Here is a 19,840-nt window from a genome sequence, read left to right on the forward strand (position 1 = left end):
AAGAAACTGCAAACACCTCCTATGGACAGAGGGACACTTGAAGTCAGCAGTCTGCTCAAGAGGACATGGGATTATGGTTGAAGGGTCCATCACAAACTTGGCCACTCCTGCACCCACATATCTATCCTGCACATAAAGGGTTACTAATCTGAGGTACATAAAGTACCTCACCCACCACTACCATTTACACTATCCCACTCCTACATGTTCGTCAAACTCTGGCAAATGCCCGCTCTACAACTTTGATTAACTGATACAAGCCAGTGGCCAGGTTATGTTTCGAGTGACGAAAAGTGCATGCACTTTTATTTATTTTTTTTCTTTAGGAGGAAAGTGACCACCTGGGCAAAGTGCACTTCTAACAAAAACAAATGTGGACTCCAATGTGGGACTGACATTTAAGCACAGCCATATTACACAATACGTTTACATTACTGTACTGGATTCAGACATGTTTTTCAGAAATATTACGTTTTTATAATACATACATTTAACTACAAATAACGCTGAAAAATGCTGTTTTCTGATCAGTGTTTGCAAGATAGGGAGGATTCATAACCTAAGACAACCCCATGATTGAAATGCTACAAGATCATTTGTCCCAGTCAGACTTTATAGAGGCTGTCCACCAGCCTTCTTTAAACAGATGGACATAACGTGGTCTGTAAATAAGGATTTGCTTTACACTACTATAACTCATTCTCTTTCCTCAGACTCCAGGTTGGCCTACGTCCTATACTGAGGGTGAATGTTTGGCTCTAAATCAGGAAGTGTTGCTGCTAGACGTCCAATACCAGGATCTACGTGACTAAGAGGAACACATGGCTTCTGGAAAACATCACACAGTGTCACTATTTATACTGCAATAAATAATGTACCAAGTATGAATAGAAGAAAACCATCTGTGCAGTAAACAGCAGCTGGGAAACAAGGAGACTGACCACTGGGAAAATTACTGACTAACAGAAGTGACATAAGTAGGGACAGAGCCAAAACTAAAACTTAAAAAAAAAAAAAAAACATAAACTAGTGGACAGTCTGGAAAGATAGAAGCTCTGGAAAATTACATTAACTCTATTTCTGCCTTGTTGAAAATGACACTAAATTGTTACCTGCGCCGCAAGCCTCCATCCCCTGTTCTTTTTGACCAGACCAAAGTATAGGTAGAGCTTACACAAATAAAAAGTGTACGCAGGGGTGTGAAATTTCGTAAAATATCTACTTGTCTTTGGGACAGGTTTCTCCATTAATCTACTCGTCCTTTAACAAAATCCACTTGTCACTATGGTGCCATGTAGTGCAGCAACAAATTATGGCAGCAATCTCATTATGCAAGCACTCTGATAAAAAGTCTCTCGGATTATGCCAGGGCTCATACTATAGTAGGGCTTGAATAATAGTAACTCCCTTATTTTGACACCTTTCTGCAGATTTGCATACTGGAACTGGAGGTAGCAGCAAGCATTAGTTCCAGGGTTGGAGTGCTCTTTCGAGTATATTGCAAACCTAATAACTTGTATGTTTAGGGCTTTTCAGTAGCTCTTCTGAAATGTTTTCCCATGTTGGAAATGTATTACTTGACAGGGACAGAAGTTAAACGTCTTCCAGGATTGGAAAAACAGTGGCTGGAGGGTAAGTGAACTTGTAATCGTGCTCAACAGAGTTTCGCACAGGCAAATCTACACATGCATTTTTATTCATACTAAAATGGAGTTTACAAATATTTTCTAGGAGTATGATTTCCTGGCATACTAACATAAATTATTGTTAATTCATTAAGGCCATAGGTCTACACTAACACAATGACATATGCCACAGGTGCACGTTTGACATTAAGAACTAGGCACCTCATTTGGCCGGGCGTTAACCAAGGTCTTTCTTAACTACTAAAATGTTCTCTCTATCTGCTGGCTTCACTAGATAGCATATTTCTCTTTCATAAGGAGCATATCACCACACAAAGTTTTGTTCAGTGTCAGGAACTACTGTGGCAATGTGTGCTTTTTCAGACGAAAAAAATATTTTTGCTTTCTGCTAATGTTTGTTAAAATGGCAAGGGCCTGACAGCTCCCACAACAATAAAGTTTTACAAAAACCATGTCAAAATAAGCCACGCATTGACAAAACCAAAAGGATGGCCAGCAAAGTTAGATCTATTGGCTTTGCCAATGCTTGTTTATTTTAACATTTCCCATGATCTTGTTAAAACTAGTTCTGATTTTCCATTATGAACATTTTTTGGAGAAAAAAAAAAAAAAAAAGGTTAGCATGTGCAAACACATTTTACTAAATAATGCTTCAAAGAAATGATGCCTAAAATATCACAGTAATTTAGCAAAACTTTTTTTTTTTTTTTTATTAGTTGTATTTTTGGATACATTTTATCTTGAAAGCAAAAAATAATGAATGTTGCTTTCAGCATCTCCAAATAGTAGCATGTAATCAAAGAGCATTCTGGGAGCATTATATGTAGCCTCATTTTTTAAATTTTGGATACGTGTACACATTTGTATACTGGAACACTTGTCAGTAATGCAACCCGAGCTTATAACATTTCCTTAGTGCACTCACTCTAAAAATAATGGCTTTGTGTTAATGAACCACAAATACAAGTTTGAACAGCATTAACATGTAGACACAAATATTACCTTAATAGCAGATTACCAGATTACCTTAATTACCTTCCCTGCTCCATAATGTGTTACAGCAAACTGGCAGCCAAAGGGTTTGTGCTGTTCGGTGGGGTTGGGATTACTTGTCCCAAGGACAAAATAAACAATAAATCTTGTTGTCCTTGACCCCAAACAATGTGTCCTGGGCGTGGGGCTGTAGGAATTTCACACCCTTATGAACAAAGAGCGCACTTCTGGGCTTCGCTTACACAAAAGATTATTTTAAAAAAATAGGATGTTATATTATGCTACTATTATTTGAATAGCGACTGGTACAATTAGTTTAGACTTGCAGTGCTTACGTCAGGGCATCTTTTCGGCTCAGAAGTAAACTACATTTTTCAGTGTAAAACACTTCAATGTGTTAAGCCAAGGTAAAAAATTTAATATTAACACCCTCAACTAATGCACTTTTGATACAAAGATTTAAGAGTCTTAAGTGCTAACAGCGGCAGCTATGGGAAGGATTACAAATATATATGTTTTCCTCTGGGGAAGTGAATCTGCATGCCTAATTACCCAAACTACATCCAAAACTCATGGGCTTGCAGAAAGTGTACATTTCCTATTCTTAGCGCCATAACCGTGTACATAGTATGGTAGGTTTTCTCATTCAAATATTGATTCCCATGGCATTAAAGTCATAATTAGCATCCAGCAAGAAGCTAAAAGTTCTTCATGACCATATCTCCTTGGCTTTTTGTCAAAATAGAAAACTACCAACTAGAGGGTCGTGTGAGTTATGAATGACTTCCAAACGTCATGGGAACTCCATTATGCAAGATTCCTCACATTTTAAACATGTGGCTCACCACTTGTCAGAGACTGATGTCAATATAGAGACTGGTTTGTAATGGGAAACTGACGAACCCAAGACTGTTGTGCAGATCATGGACAGTTGAATTGCAGGGTACCAGTTTTCAAAGACATGATCGGGACAAGTAAAAGAGCGCCACAAAGGCCTATCAACAGGCTAGAATTGGGTATAATTTGTTTTTGTTTGTTTTTTTAAACAGAGGAGGGTGATGTAGTATAGTGCGTGTTAGGCTCCTGAAAGACTGTAGACCCGTGACATAATTGTTAGAAGGTAGTGAAGTGAATGTAGGATTAAAATGCTGAGTTTGTGGTTACGCGCAGACAAATAAAGACACCCAATATACAACGCCCTGTGTTGCATAGTTATTGGCGGATACCCCCAGCTGGGAAAGACCCTACACTGATTGTACCCAGTTTAATCCAAGATAAATGGCAAGCACCTTATTTAACAGCCGCACACACATACACCTTAGGCCACGGGTCTTCAAACCGGGGGGGGGGGGGGGGGGTGTACCCGGCTATGGACAAAAGAAGCAATATGCAGGTAACACTGCTTTGTTTTAAGCAGAAATACATTTATTGATTTTTTTTTTTAAAAGGTAACAGAACTTAACTGCAATATTTAAACAAGTATAGACATATCTAAACACTGCCAACTTAATAGAATAATTGTGAAAAATTGTGGGGGGCGATTGTTTTTTTTCCTTTTTCGCAAAAGTGTGGAGGGGGTGCACGGCTTTAAAACGTTTGAAAACCACTGCCTTAGGCTAACATGAATGACATGAGGGTGCTACTGCTGGTAGGGTGATCGCTAAGATTTCAACAGTTATTTTGAAAAATACCCGACGCAACATAGTCAGTCGTGAACACGGACTCAGAAAAGGGATAAATCGCGAAAGAGCTAAAATCTGTTTCAGCTTACAGTCTGTTTACGTGATTGCAAAAACAGGGGTAACAAAACGGCAGCTTCACCGTATAAAACAAACTGAAAGTTACAGTGGAAGAAGAGAAGTTTCTAGGATACGCCTGCATTGTCAACAGTGGTAAAAATAACGAGAGCAGGTGCCTGTTCTAACTCGAGAGACGCAATGATAAAGCATTCGAGGCGGCAGAAGTGTTGATAAAAAAAGCGAAGGCAGACTCTTGCCAGCTACATCTGCCCGCGAAAAATTAATGCTTAACTGTAAATCCCCCCCCCCTTCCAAAATGGTGTCGTCCCGTCCCAGCACTGCACTGCACTCAAAGATACACAAGGAACGTTCCATTGTAAAGAGAAAAGGGGTAGCATTCAATGAGCGACTGAAACCCCAAATACCCGTACAAACCATAATACGTAGGTGATGTGCCCTTCCCCGGGAAGGAATTTGACCCCACCAAACCCCTTGGTCCAGGAACCACAACAGCCCTTCCAGAGGGAAGTTAGTCGATACGCGCCATTTAAGGAAGAAAACGCGCCAGTTTTTTTGCCCAGTACCTTGCCGAAATGCGCGGCCCAGTGGATCGGGGTCCAGCCGTAGAAGGAGTCCTCGGCGGCCAGGTCGGCGGCGCCCGCCGGGGCGCGAGGCGGCTGCAATAGGGAGCACAGCTCGCGCACGTCCCCGTCTCTGCAGGCGCGGTGCAGCGGGAAGCGGCTGCTCAGCACCTCCTCACTGGAGAAGCCAGCGTCGAAGCAGAGCTGCCCGGACATGGCGAGCGAGACTGGTAGTGAGTTCCGTAGCAGGGGGTTAGGGCTGCTTCGCGGCGTTATTTTTCTCTCTGCCCTCCAGCTGTAACGAGCAGTCTTCTCCAGCAGCCAGGACAAAGAAAATGATGGGCCAGACCTCCTTTCCCGCATGCACAAGACGCTCCGCCTCCTCTTAGCAGTCAAACAAAGCCTAGAGGAAAACTGCAAAGCGCGGCCTGGAACCTAGAGACGACGTATGCCCCTCTGCTCTGCCCGCCTGTCATGCAACTCCCGCTCAACCTTTCGCTTAGGTCCACTACCTCTGCCGACTTTGAGCGGGCCTGTGCGATCCGATACTGCTAAGTAGAAAAACAAAAATCCTCGCGATAAAGAAAACTCGAGATAAAGAAAACCGGTATGTGACCACTCGGCATTTCACTACAGTCACGTAAATGTATTAAGGGACATAATGCTTTCAGTTTTTGAAGAAGAGACGTTTGCGGGTTTTTTCCTACGGATAGTATACGATTTCGCCCCCCTCCAATGCGAACTCCCCAACTGTATTAACAGTCACTTTCGGAACACAAAAATATAACCAATGGTCTGCCGCTTTTTTTCGTGCTGGCTGATAAAACTTCACACCCATGTGCTAACTCCGCGCTTTATGAATTACGATTCTTTTTTGTTTCTCTGGCATCCCCTGGGTGGATATGTCGGGCATACAGTATTACGTAAATCTGATTTTCATTTCGGGTCTAGGAAGGGAACGAGAAAAGTAAACACATGAAATGTACCTAAGGTGATCAATCACAACCTTTATTCTCCAAAATTAATATGCAGAGGGCGCTAATCGTGAACTGGTGTATTTCAAGATCAGCAATATCTGGAGGAAACAGAGACGCAGGAGTGACGTTTGGACACTCGCAGTAGCCATAGCACACGTGGGTTCTCAATTTACAATGCCATGTATGCTCTTTCTGTTTGTATTATTATAAAATACTTATACATATGTTGTTACATTCAAGTTAAGGACTACGGGGCCCCATTTATGCCTTGGTAGATGCGTGCAGACAGTCGCCTATCCATGGGGTGCACGTCCGCCGCCTGAACTGTACTCCGGCCTGATTTCTATGTGCGCGGCATGACAGAGGAAAATCTATCAGAACCCCGCCTGCGCCATCGTATGCGGACTGTTCACCGGTGGAGGGAAGAGCCAAAAAGCTACTAACAACAGCCACAACTCCCAATCAAAATGTTGTTTACGTCGGCGTTCCCATGACGGCTAAACTGCCACACCTAAGCTGACGGTTTCCACCTGATAAAAGAGGGTCAGATTACACTACAAACCCCATGTACTCTTGGAGTCTCAGTGAACCTGCTTTCGGCAGGTGCTGCATAACCATCATGTCTGCCCCATCGTGGGAGGTATGTGCTGTTAAATGTATGTGATGTTGGTACTTGCCAACCTCATGGTCCAAAATATAAGAAACATAGGCCCTCATTACAACCCTGGCGGATGGTGCAAATAGGGCGGTAAGACCGCAAACAGGCCTGTGGTCATTACGCTAAACCGCCAATGTCCCACACCGTCCGCCACAGCTGTAACAACCGCCAGGCTGGAGACAACGGTCTCCAGCCCGGTGGTCGTCACAAGTCCGCAGGCGATATCAGGACCCCGCATACCGCCATGGATTTCGTGGGGTTTTCACCCGCCACAAAATCCATGGTGGTATGCACCATCAGTGCCGGGGAATTCGTTCCCTGGCACTGATTGGGGTCTCCCCGAGTCCATCCCTAACACCCACAACCCCCTATCACCCCCCCAAAGGTAGTAGGACCCCATCCCCTGCGTCCCAATGAACCCCCCAAACATACCCTCTACACGCACAGTCACACACATACATGCAGGCATACATACACGTTACATGTCCCATACACACATTACAACCCATCTACACACGCACACCCCCATGCACGCACACAACACCACCCCCTCCCCTAACAGACGATCACCTTACCTGTTCCACGGATCCTCCGGGAGGGAACGGGATCCATGGGGGCTGCTCCGCCGCCAGCACCCCATCACCAGAACACTGCCACCCGAATACTGGGTCGTATTACAGTGGGTGGTGTTCTGATGAAGTGGCGGTGGAGCAGCATCCACTACACCGCCGACTGCCAGTATGCCTGCAGGCGGCTCTTCGTTCAAAAAAGGGCAGAGGGTCACCAGCAGTCATAATATGGATGGTGGAAGACCGCCAACACTGGCGGTCTTCGGCCCAGCGGAACCTCGGCGGTCTCTGGAGGAGACCGCCGAGGTTGAGATGAGGGCCATACTCTTGATTTTTCACCAGATCTCCAACAGAACAACAAAAAACAGCGTCACTTTGTGATGTCTGTCTACGCACAAATGAACCATAAATTAAAATGTATTGCAGGTATGTACAGAGACACCTGGGACATTCAAAGAACAACAAACCACGTCCATAGTGTCAATGTCAGTCATCATGAGTGTAGCACATGATTAAAATCAATAGCAGCTGGCAACATTAATTCACCACTATAACAATAAATTCTTCAAAGAATCTCCAAGATCTATGCGACTCCTTTAATTGTAAGTGTATGTATGTCACATACGGCTGACGTTACATTTCCTCAAACGACTATCACATAAAACATTAATACAAATCTACAGACACGTCTAAGGGTGTAGCTTTTGCCAAGATAAAAATTGTTGTCCATATTGCTAGCGCAGGTGTTTTAATAAAAATTACTAATGAGCGTTCAAGTATTCTGAATAATAAGTTTCTGTAGAAAATAAAATAACGTAGAAAAATAATTCACACATTTGAAATTGTGACTACGAAGAGTGGCCATCAGTGTCAACAAAATGTAATATCAATGATTTAATAATATAAAATGTTGAATATATGTTTGACTAATGAAGTAATATGTCATATTGAGGGCTACGTAGTATGCTTTGGCTTTATTAATTGTAGACCTTAACTTAGCAAGTGTCATGGCCTACTTGCCAGGCCTCATGTAAAGGCTGTATTTCTCAAGGTTTAATAAAATGGCTGCCCTAGAGAGTTATACTGTGATTTTCCATTTTACATTATGTTCTCGTGAGGCTTGCTTCTCAAGAGAACTGACAGATAGAAGATAATGTTTCTATTAATGTAACATTTTGTGTGTAATGTGTGTGAGACTGACTTTCTCAGGAGAAGAACAATGGAGATACTGACTGGAGTGGAAGCTGCAACGATATTGTTAACTGACAAGCCGGATGATGAGGACATTGCAAGACAAACCAATCAACGACATGTGAATGGAGTAACAGTAGAATTCATAGATTTGGAGTTTTAGTTTCATTGGACAAAGTGTGAACATGCAATTAACTGACCAATAGGGATTTGGGAAGTAGTTTTAATATAACAATACTACACTGAGAGAAGACACCGCTATATGCCCATTTTCTTGCTGGCAGAAAGGTCAATATTTCTTGTGCATCTTGACAAGAGGCATGCTTAACTTTGATGCTTAGAGACTCTGCGTTTTCTGAACTTTGATGCTGAATCCGGATACCTTGCTGATCGACTGATGTGCTGACGATGAAGACTGACTCTGCTTGCTGATCCACACCGAGGATAGATATTATAAACAAGACTGTTGATTATTATGCATCTTTGCTTTTTCTTTCTAGGTACCAACTGCACTGTTTTGATAGAGCCATAGTTAGATGTTTTTCCAAATTTGTGTTACTAAATTGTTTTGCATGAAGCCCAACATGCTGATGCTAATCTGATGTTAGTTAAGGATCAATAAACGTATTTAGATACCCAACCCAGAAGGGAAAAACTTCCACAGAAAAAATGTTTTTTTCTTAGAAAAACCCTCACCCACCAGGGTTACCACTTGGTGGCATGCTTCATCATTGGGTTTCTTCCCATTCTGCTGCAGAATGAGGCGTGCTGCCACCGACGGAATATGTGGGAGCACTGTTGGTATCAGCGATGTGGATGCTAGAAAAGGATAGGAGTGGTGGGGTCTTGGTAAGTTAAAAATACCCCCCTCTGGATGATATGACTAGTTTAATATGTCTCACAGGGGTGGTATGATTAAAAAGGGGTGTCGGGAGGCTGGGTATATTATGTACCTGTCCTCCTTAGTGGACTACATGTTTCGGAGTTTATCCCTAAACTCCTCTTCAGGACCAAAGTGATCTCCCCAGTATCACTCCTTGAGCGCCTACCACTAGTGGAAGTACTCTTACTATTTACTGTGGTAAGGTGATATATACCAATTAAATTAAATACTACCCATCACTGTCAATGCTCTGCTGGGCAAATTTTCAGTGTTTATGCTAATTGCATCATAGGTCCTCAGGGAGGGGTGTGTGCTTATAGTCACACGTTCCTCAAAGCGGTACTCCCGCCAAAAACTTACTCCTCACCTCACCGTGGCCTGACTAACCAGGATCCTCACTAATGAAATCATGCTAATAGGGATTAATGATTGATGAATTTATCTGCTAAACTTAATATATGTAATAACTTTGACGCAATTGACTTTGTTATTGATTTGCACCATAACCTTAGAATGTGTTGTAGTTCAAGCTTTGATTAGATTCCATTTCTTCCGCCTCTTTGGACAGCTAGTATTGTTTCTGTAGGTGTTTCATTTGATTTTGAGATTAATCTACATGGCCTTAGTATTGTTAATATAGGGAAATAAATATTCTAACTTTTACTGAAAAAGTGTGGTTATTCATGACTGAAAGGTCATGGTGCATGACCGTTACCGACTCCATTGATTATTGATTGATGTTGATTGACTATTGAGCATTGATTATGTACTGGCGCTATGGTAAGAACATCTTAATTGCGAGTCAAAAGGTTGAACGACCTATTTGCGTCCCCTTATAAGTTTACTTATTAAGGTCAGACCCGCTAACAATATCATAAATGCTTTCGGCCTTCTGAAGGGTGAACACAATAAATGCTCTACATTACTGCTCCTGGCATCTCAATATGCTTGTCATATGTATGTGATCTCATCTGTCTTTCTATGCAATATTTTGTTTAAAATAATATTTTACATTATTTTAGCTTACACCTATCATGAAGCACACAGTGGCACTTGTATGTACATGATAAGTTACAAAAAATGTAGACAGGACATATGCATCTGATCTTACATATGTTACAATATCATTTGTATTGGTAACTACATGATGAATGTAAGTTGGTGGTTATTAGGCACACAAGTACAGGATAAGAGAAATCAAGGTTATCAATATTTTGGAAGAGAGGTGTCAACAAATCCTGTGGTCCAAACCACATAGGAAGCAACATGTAAGAGCTAAATATCCTAGTGTGACTTACGCATAAAATAATGTAAGTCAAACCTACCTATAAAAGTTATTCAAACACATGCTTGTTGCACAGTGTGATTGTTGTACACTTGAAGAAAACACAAGTTAGACAGAAAATTACATGCGATACAAAATGAGAACTCTCAATTGCAGCATAACTAATGCCAAACAAATACAAACATAAAATAAGAAATTAAAACATTGGGCCTGATTACAACTTTGGAGGAGGTGTTAATCCGTCCCAAATGTGACAGATTGACCACCAGCCGTATTACGCGTTCCATAGGATATAATGGACTCGTAAGACGGCTGGTGGTATATCCGTTACATTTGTGACGGATTAACACCTTCCTCCAAAGTTGTAATCAGGCCCATTGTCTTACACAGAAGCGGTGCCCTGTGTTCCAGTATTGGAACATTGCCTCCAAACTCAATGGCACACGTGACCACCTACAAAAATGGCATATGTCACTCCATGAACATGATGGAATCTAGGCACATCAGTTTGCCAAAGGAGAGGAGGGGTGGGCCTTTTTTGTAGGGGTTTGGTATGAGTAGGAGTGGTTGAAGAAGGAGTAGAAATGTTGGATGGGGTGGATGTAGGATGTGTGTGGGAAGTAGAGGTTTTAGTAGTTGCAGTGGTGGTGTGTGTGTCTCTGAAGTGCCACAGCGTTGTATGGTTGTGCATGGGGGGGGTGTTGTGGTGTTTGCTGCAATGTCGGTGTAGTTTTTGAGTGTGATGAAAGCGTTGGTATTATGAAAGTTGTGGCTTTGGGTGTGTGCTTGTGTGGTGTTTGTTTAACTGATGATGTGTGCCTGTATGTATTTGTGTTTGGGTGGTGGTAGTTTTGCTGATGCTGTGTGCTTGTCTGTGGGTTTGGCCTTTTGTGGTCTGTGTGTTAAATATGTTGGGTGTTTTTCTGTCTGTTTATGTTACTGTAGTGTATGTTTTGAAGATGTGTGCTTGTCTGTGGATTTGTGTTTCTATGGTGTATGTTTTGCAGGCACTGTATGCTTGCCTGGATTTCTGTTTCTGTGGTGTGATGGTTTAGGTGATGTGTGTTTTGAGCAAGTAGTGTGTTTGGATGAGGTTGTATTAGTGGTAGGTGTGGTGATGATTAAGGCTATGATGGTAGTGTTGGTGTCTGTATGTTGTGTATGTTTAATATTAATGTCTGTCTGGGTGTCTGTATGTTTGTGTTTGCCAGAGTGTGTGGATGTAGTGTATGAAGAACATGTGGTTGGTGGTGGAATGGAATGGGTGGGGGAGGGCAGGAGGGGGAATGCACAAAACAACAACACACAAAAAGTACTTACCTGCATCAGCACATTGGCTATTCAGGCTCCATGATCTCTGTCCAGTGCAGGCATAGGGTCCCTGCCTGCCCTGCGACCAATTCTAATGCTGCTCTCATACATGTTCAGATTGGCTTGAGCGCCCTAGCTTTGCGTTCCCAGGAAGGCTGGGAGCCTGTGCTGCTGTCTCCAACACAGCTAGGGTTGGAGACAGCTCAGTGCATATGTGGGTTTGGCCGTCCTGAAATGGCCAGCCATACACACATGCGCACTAAGGGGAGTGCACACCACTCCCCCTCCATGGCTGTCATTCTCTGTGGCCCTGTCCCCTTGAAAAATAAAACAATAATAAACATGGGGATGCTCCTCCGCCATAGGGGAGGAGCCACTCCTGAGGGTAGAGAAAGGATCTTGAAAGGAAAAGACAGGCATTGGTGGGTGGGAGGCAGTGAATTCTGAGGGGGCACTCAAATGTGCCATGTCACTTTTGGCACACACTGCTCTGTGAATGCCATTCTGGAAGGCCAGTAATTGTGTCAACTGTTGACTGACCCCCTGGATAGCAGCCAACAGTGCAGTGTGCCCAACAGATTTACTGCATAGCACAACAAGAACCTTCTCAGGCATCACTGCTGGGTGGACTGTGGTAGGAGCAGAGGTACCTGAGGGAAAGGAGACCCGAGCCGTTTTCGGGACTGGGTGTTGGCCAACATAGTGGGGAACAGTAGGGAGGGTGTTGGTCTTCCTGGTGGTGGTGGATGAAGTATAAGTCCAGGAGATGCGGTTTGGTCCACTACCATTTAGGGCTGGTTTGGCGTGAAGGCCTATGAGTCTGAGGAGGTTGAGTCCTCCTCTCCAGCCCCATCACTTCCCTGTTATGGGGTCCTACTGTTTCAGTTGTTAAGCCTTCTGACTCCCAGCAGACGTCTGCTTCTCCACCTTACCGGCCAACGTCTCCCTCGCTTGTTCTGGAGGACAATACTAAATAAAAAAGGTTATGATGAGTCTACAAATACTTAATGGCGATAAGCTCACAGCATCATTAAAGGCAATTTCAAAGTTGTTCCGTTTATCTGCTATGTATAGCACACATTTACCATGAAATCATGCGTCTGGGGACTGCCTAAACACTAACCATTGTTACACTCCTATGCCAATGTGTATTACACCGAAAAATATAGCTAAACACGGCCACCGAAATATAAATATTTTTTATCTGTTAAGGTGTTTCACTGCACTTGTATGTACCCAATTCCTGACTTCATGTCACAAATGCACCTCAACAGGAGTGTAACCACTTGTCCCAGTATTCACCAAGGAGTCCGTCTAGTTTCTTTTGGGCGACCCATACCAGCTATTTTCTACCACAAGTATATTATTTCTCCAGTTTACTCGTAGCTAATAGCATCATCATGGGGTCTCCTCCTTCCCTAACAAAGGGGATGGTTTCCACGCAAGTCCAGGAAACTATTAGGGATCTGTGAACAAAAATACTAAAAAGTGCAGTGAAAGAGAAAAAGTGATTAAAAAAAAAACTCAATTACTCAGCTACAATCCAACTTTACTATGGGTGGGATAGGGTATGTTTAAAAACAAATATAATGTGTACAAATGCACCTCAGACACTTCAGATGATCACACCTCACATGATTTGCTATCAATGAGTTAGAGCCTACATGGCCCAGTCTCTGTATTCAATATAAAATGGAAACATATAGCAGCTGGTACTAATATTGTATTCCTTGATCTAATGCAATACTTATAGTCAGTCACACATATCAAATTGACTAGGCAGGCCATAATCAACACTCATGCATTCTGATCAATATTCACAATTCTGGAAGACTGTAACATCTGTATGTAACACTAATCAGATGGTCATGTGTAATTAAACTATACGCAGAGGTGAGACATATCCATATGTTACCTGCCAGGCCTGGCCTTTAACAGCTAACCCACTCGGCTGTAGGATAGCTCATATTGTTGCATTATCTACATCATGTTTGGGATCATGGTTTATGTATATGAGTACAATGCCCATCCTGGTTGTGTGTGTGGTAGAAATCAAAATGGTACACCAGGGTTCACATATACTAAGGTCACATACTTGGAGCCACCATCTCAATTGTAAACATACATTAGAGTGGTGAAACAGATATGTTGGTATGAGAGTATCATTTCTAAACTACTTTATTCCTGGGTGCAGATTGTATCTTAAGATGGAAACCTTTGTACATATGAGGATAGGCATGACATAAATTGCATTTGTGATTATTTGACCACACACGTATTACTCATGTCAGTGTAAATCATAGTGATTGCATTATGAACACTCCTATACTTAACAAAAACCATAATGTGTTTTTCTGTAAAAGATGCCTTCAGGGAAGATATGTGCCAAACACAATAAGAAACCATACTAAAGTTATAGACGACCTGGATGTTCCACAAATATGCTACTTCCATATTGCATCCTTTCACATATGTCAGTGCTGTGCTTGTTTTGCAAGTATACATTTAAATTCTATTATTTTCCGATACAAACCATATTCATATTTCTGTATCAGTTATGAGTGGATACTCAGAAATATGTGTATGTGTGTATATATATATATATATATATATATATATATATATATATATATATATATATGCTCACTGGAAAAAACAAAGGTTACAGGAACGTTATAGTTAGGAAATAGAATTAAAAAAAACATAGAAATTCACATAAAATTTCAAAGGTTACAGGGAGGTTATATTTAGGCTCACATTTTACATGTAAGAAATCATAGAAATTCACCAGTTATAGTTAGCGGTACCTCAAGTAGCTATAACTTGTTCCCTAAGGTAAGGATAACTCGCGTCTACAGCCAAGTGTACTCTGACTTCTGTAGTTCACCTACAACAGAAAATGTTAAATCAAGCAACTGGCCTTGCCCTGAAAAGCATACTTACCCCGTTGTTGCTGCTCTCTGGCCTTCAGCTGCCCATCATGGAGTGGGTAAGCCATCAGAAGTATGCGGGCCCTTAGGTTGGACAGGGTGCGCTGCACTTGCTTTCTCTGCCAGGAGGACTTCCCCAGCTGGACCTTTACACCCACCTTGGTCCAGTGATGCAGCTCTTCCCAACGCTTATGGCAGTGCAGGTTAGAGCGCCTATGAGCCCTCAAGGTCCGTCCATAAGCAGTGATGGCCCTCCACATTTCCATCTCCATAAAGGGGCTGACCTAAGATATGGAAAATACAAAATATGTGCAAAAATGTTCTGATCTCTCATTATGTGAACATTTCTGACTGCAAAAATGTCATAAGATTGTGCATTTACATTTTGGGAGTAGCAAGTTGAATTGCTCAGAAAACATATACATTCCCAATACTTTGCAACATGATGTTTAAGAAAGGTTTAATTTGGTATAAACAAAGATGTCTGTTTAGTTGGGAATCATGCACATAATTCAATTTAGAAAAATGTCATCCTTCATGAATCATGTATATAGGGTTTGTGTATACACATATATCCATGCAGGGATATATGTGTATACTTATCCTATATCAGTAATGTGTTAGGAATCATATCTGAATTGCAGAGTACCTGCACATTTGAATAACTTTTATACATTTATTTTTGATCTATGATATAAGGCAATCAATAAAAATGGATATTGCTATATGTTTCACAAAAAAAAGTACATCTGTTTCTAGTGAACATTGCCTGTGTGTCCGGTACTGTCGGTCAACGTGTGTTTAGATGAAATGATGTGTGGATATTATAAGCAGCTACTATATTGAGACTTGAGAAATATAGCATTTTATTGACAGCTCAGTATGATTTCTCATATGGTTGTAGCATACATGGCTTCCGATTAATCATTTTTGCATGTAAATGCAAGGTTACAGAACCATTGCATTCCATTCCAGCATGTAAGTGTAGCACATGCGACACAGACAGAAATATGAATGTCTGACTTGCATGCTCGAACAACCATATAATACTGCTTAATGGAAGCAAGTACCAAGGACATATTGACAGAGAAAAGGCAATATGAAATAACACAAAACACATGATTTTCACCATAAGTACTTTTACCTGTTTCACATAACCACTGTATTTCACATATAGAATATTGGGATATCTGTGAAATGTCTAATGTCTTCCATTAGTCAGAGCATAAGAGCTATCATTTGCTTATATGTTGCTGTGGCGTCCCATAGAGTTCAGTATACTCAGCCACAGCCACATCTCTGGAGAGAAGTTTGGGGTCTATTCACCAGTACGTTCCACCATAGTCGTCAGACATTCAGGTGGGGCAGCAAAGTCACAGGAGGTGTGAACTGTATCAAAGCTAGGATGCTAGTGATAATCCGTCGGAAAACGTGACCATCACTGAGTCATGTACATGCATCAACAGACGTATTCCAAAACCATTGGACATTTTTAAATAATTCGCCCCACGTTAACCAGTAGGTGTGTGGTACATTGCCAGAGGAAACATGTACCAGACAGACTGTTTCCATTGGTTTTGACGCATACATCAGGCACATCATATTTTGAGAGCAAATACTTGAAAATAAATTTCCACCGACAAAGCAACAACTAAAATGCCTATTTTTGTAACATAGAACTTCATAATTTATTTCACATCTATTTAGGATCCATTAATCTAAGGAAATGCCTCTTTTTGCATGTTCACCTCCTCATTGTTTGACTGATGCCGCTGGTTTTTCGACCCTCAGAGTCTACTGAGGCCTGCTAACCAGACCTCACTGCCATTGTTCTGACTCTCTCTAAACTGCATGTCAAATTGCTTACTCCGTGTTGGCAAGGATTGACTTACTTATAAGTCCCTAGTGTATGGGACCCAGGGCATGTAAGTTTGCATGTGTGTGACAGAGTACAAAATGGCTCCCAGCCTGTCACTGCAGACTGGAAGGACAGTGTTTACACTGCAGACTTGACTTTGCCATTCAAACTAAAACAAAACCACTCTTTTCCCTTAACAATATAAGTAAGTCTCCCTGAAGGAAGGCTTATAGAGCCCTTTGGCAGTTAGCTGTGTATTACTAAGTCAGTAGTGGGCCTGAAGCACCTATTGCGCCACAATTACACATTTTGTAGGGAGCACATAAAAACAATATCTTTAGTTTATCATCACGTTTATTTTCAAAATCCACGATAATACATTTAATTCTAATTCTGTCATTTCTGATAAGGAGGATTCCCAGCTTTCTATCTATCCTATATATATATATATTTTCAACCAAAAGAGATTCACAGCACTCCACAAGGTCCAATTAACAGTCTTTATTTGAATTGCACAGCCACCAACGCGTTTCAACTCTAGGAGTCTTGTTCACGGTAGTGAGTCCCTTCACCTTTTTCACTTTTATACAATTACTCCAGAAAGTCAATAATGAGGGATTCTGGATAACGTAGTACTAAACTAAATCTGAAACAGATAAACTTATATACTAAAAATATATACAAATATTTATGTATGATTAATTATAATGCTTCTCTCAGCCCCGGTACATAGATCTGCGGAAAGGTAGCAAACTAAAGAAACTTCTATAGTAGGGATTGAAATTGCAAGTATTCAAGCCCTACCATTGTATTTGACCTGGCATGATTAGAGAGGCTATTATCAGCGTTCTTACAGAATGAGATTGCTGCCATAATTTGAGTCGCACTACATGGCACCAGAGGGACAAATAGATTTTTTTACATGACAAGTAGACTTAAGAAGCAACCTGTCCCCTGGACAAGTAGATATTTTATTAAATTACACACCCCTGTGCCTTATTGTGAGTCAAAGTTTGATGATCGAAATATATGCTCATGTGGAAGACCTACAACCACTTAACACACATGACTCAAATGATATATAAAAGCAAACTCAAGGAATGAAAATGTGCTCTCACAGTGATGCTGATCCATTTTATCACTTAAATAACGCACTGCTGTGGCACGTTATCCTCACTCATAAGTGACTAGGTTGAGGCTTGAAAAGTGCAAGGACTATTCCATTTTATTTTAGAAAACCAACACACATCGTCCCATACACACTGAAGGAGAAATAGTATGATGTATATGTCACTTGAGCTCTACAAAGTAGCATCTATCTGCTGCAGACAATAGTGGTTCCACTGTCTCACTCGTCTATGGCATTGCATATCTCTGGTAATAACAGATTTAAGTGGGTGAGACACTCATGCCTGATGGCCAGAGATTGACAGTCTGTTGGAAAAATAGCCACATGTACTATGTAAGAACTAAGGGATAGTGCTGCCTCTCCTCTGTATATCTCACTCATAGATCCAATTCTGCAAAAGGGCGTGGGTTGAGTTACAGGGAATAAGCAACCCCAGATGTTTTTAGCTTACATTTGCCTGTCAGAAATTGTGTTGGGTTTGTGATTTTTAATATTAAAAGAAGGCAATGTTTCTTTTGTGAAAATCAACTGGTATGAGGCTCAGCTTTTGCAGTACACTCTATCCTGTATGTTGTGATGTGAGTGTAGTGTGCTGTATGCCCAAATTAACCTCACAGAGAAGCCTAGGATAGATCACAATTGCTAATACTGATAGTCAAGCTCTTGAGTAGTTGTACACAGCACAGTATTTGTGTTGCACAGTAAGATAGACCCAAGGACAGGCGACCCAAACAATGGTATTTTCCACAGTCGAGGCACACTAAACCAGCCCAGCCCTGTGGACCCCCAGATCCCTTTAGTTCACTTTGTGTCAATAGGTCAGTTAATATTTCTTAGGTATGTGAATGAAAAAATAGAATCAGACCACTCATTTCCATCAGTAGAGTGGGGAAAAGTAGTGAAGAGTTGGCTGACATTATAAACACCAATAAAAGACACATGTTCCATACCATAGCAATTTATATTGTAGCAACTGTCATTGCCAAATAGTCACAATATTTTATTTAATTTTTTCTTCAAGGTGATGAAGCAAGATACTAGAATAAGCCTCAGCTGCATGGTCCACTCTGCCAGAGGATACAAGATCCCAAGTGTTCAGGAGGTGCAAGACTTCTCCCGGTGAGGATGGTCATTAATACCATCCTTGCCCATCAGTTTTGTGTGGCCTGTACACTACGCATGTCCCTGAACAAAGAAGGTGAAGAACACCCAGCACAGTTCTTTCTTTGCCTCCTACATCAGTGCCCTCACAGGCCCCACATCCCAATAACCGTGGCCACCCTTGTTCTGTGTCACCCACATCCTTAACGTCTTCTGTGCAACTAGGACACTACACCTGTGGCAACTAACAAAAGCTCATCATCAGGGCTTCTGGAATTATGCAGTTCTGCGGCCACTACTTTTTTGCAGAATGATGGATTTGCCACATAATTAATCATCTGCTGCATAATCTGCAGATTTTAACAAAAAACTATTGGGGTTCTAGCTTATATGGATCAAATGTTACTTAAAACTTGGCAACATTGGTTCGCGCACAGTGGAAGGCCACTTGCAAAGTTTAACTGGTCATCTTTTGATTGCTATTTTCTGTATTTGGTTATTAAACTCGTACTGATGATGTGAAATTTTTGCCCAGACAGTATTATTGTGTGAAAATTACAAAATGATGAAGTAATAGTATCAAAAAATGTGCAGTATAATGTCACATAATTTACCCTTTCTTGCTGCATAATTTAGTCAACCCTGATGCATAAATAGGCGCTTGCCTGCCACATAATTCCAGTGGCCCTGGTCATAAGACAGTTTGGAAAGGGCTGGGACAGGACCTGCTGCAGTGCACGAGGCTCAGTGTGCAATCACCAACCACCATGAGTAGAGACCAGATGGGTGCGGCTATGTGGCAGGGGGACCTGATGGGCAAGATAATTGACCTAGGGACCCAACGCGATCTCCTGAGGGCCCATAATGAGTCCCAGAATGATCTCCTAAAGCAGCCAGTTAACCTTTGACTTCTGTGGACCCCCCTTTATCATTGCAGGAACCCCGGCACTGAATTATTTTTGGAATCTGGGACACCCAAACACCCACCC

At 41.7% G+C, this 19,840-nt stretch overlaps 1 protein-coding gene and 1 long non-coding RNA gene across 2 annotated transcripts in view; one reads left to right on the forward strand and one right to left on the reverse strand.

Annotated features, from left to right (window-relative positions):
* ANKRD10 (ankyrin repeat domain 10) overlaps positions 1-5,408 on the reverse strand; it is a 74,724-nt gene extending 69,316 nt beyond the window's left edge. Inside the window, exon 1 of the mRNA XM_069205125.1 lies at positions 4,963-5,408. Within this exon, the coding sequence (XP_069061226.1) occupies positions 4,963-5,322 (360 nt within the window). The 5' untranslated portion in view covers positions 5,323-5,408. The remainder of the gene's footprint in view (positions 1-4,962) is intronic.
* A 46-nt stretch (positions 5,409-5,454) lies between these two features.
* Positions 5,455-19,375, forward strand: LOC138250346 (uncharacterized). The gene is made up of 2 exons (XR_011194936.1): positions 5,455-5,566; positions 18,772-19,375. It is a non-coding gene; the product is annotated as an uncharacterized lncRNA (long non-coding RNA).
* Positions 19,376-19,840: the final 465 nt, after the last annotated feature.

Source organism: Pleurodeles waltl, chromosome 8, assembly GCF_031143425.1.
Source record: "Pleurodeles waltl isolate 20211129_DDA chromosome 8, aPleWal1.hap1.20221129, whole genome shotgun sequence".
NCBI lineage: Eukaryota > Metazoa > Chordata > Amphibia > Caudata > Salamandridae > Pleurodeles > Pleurodeles waltl.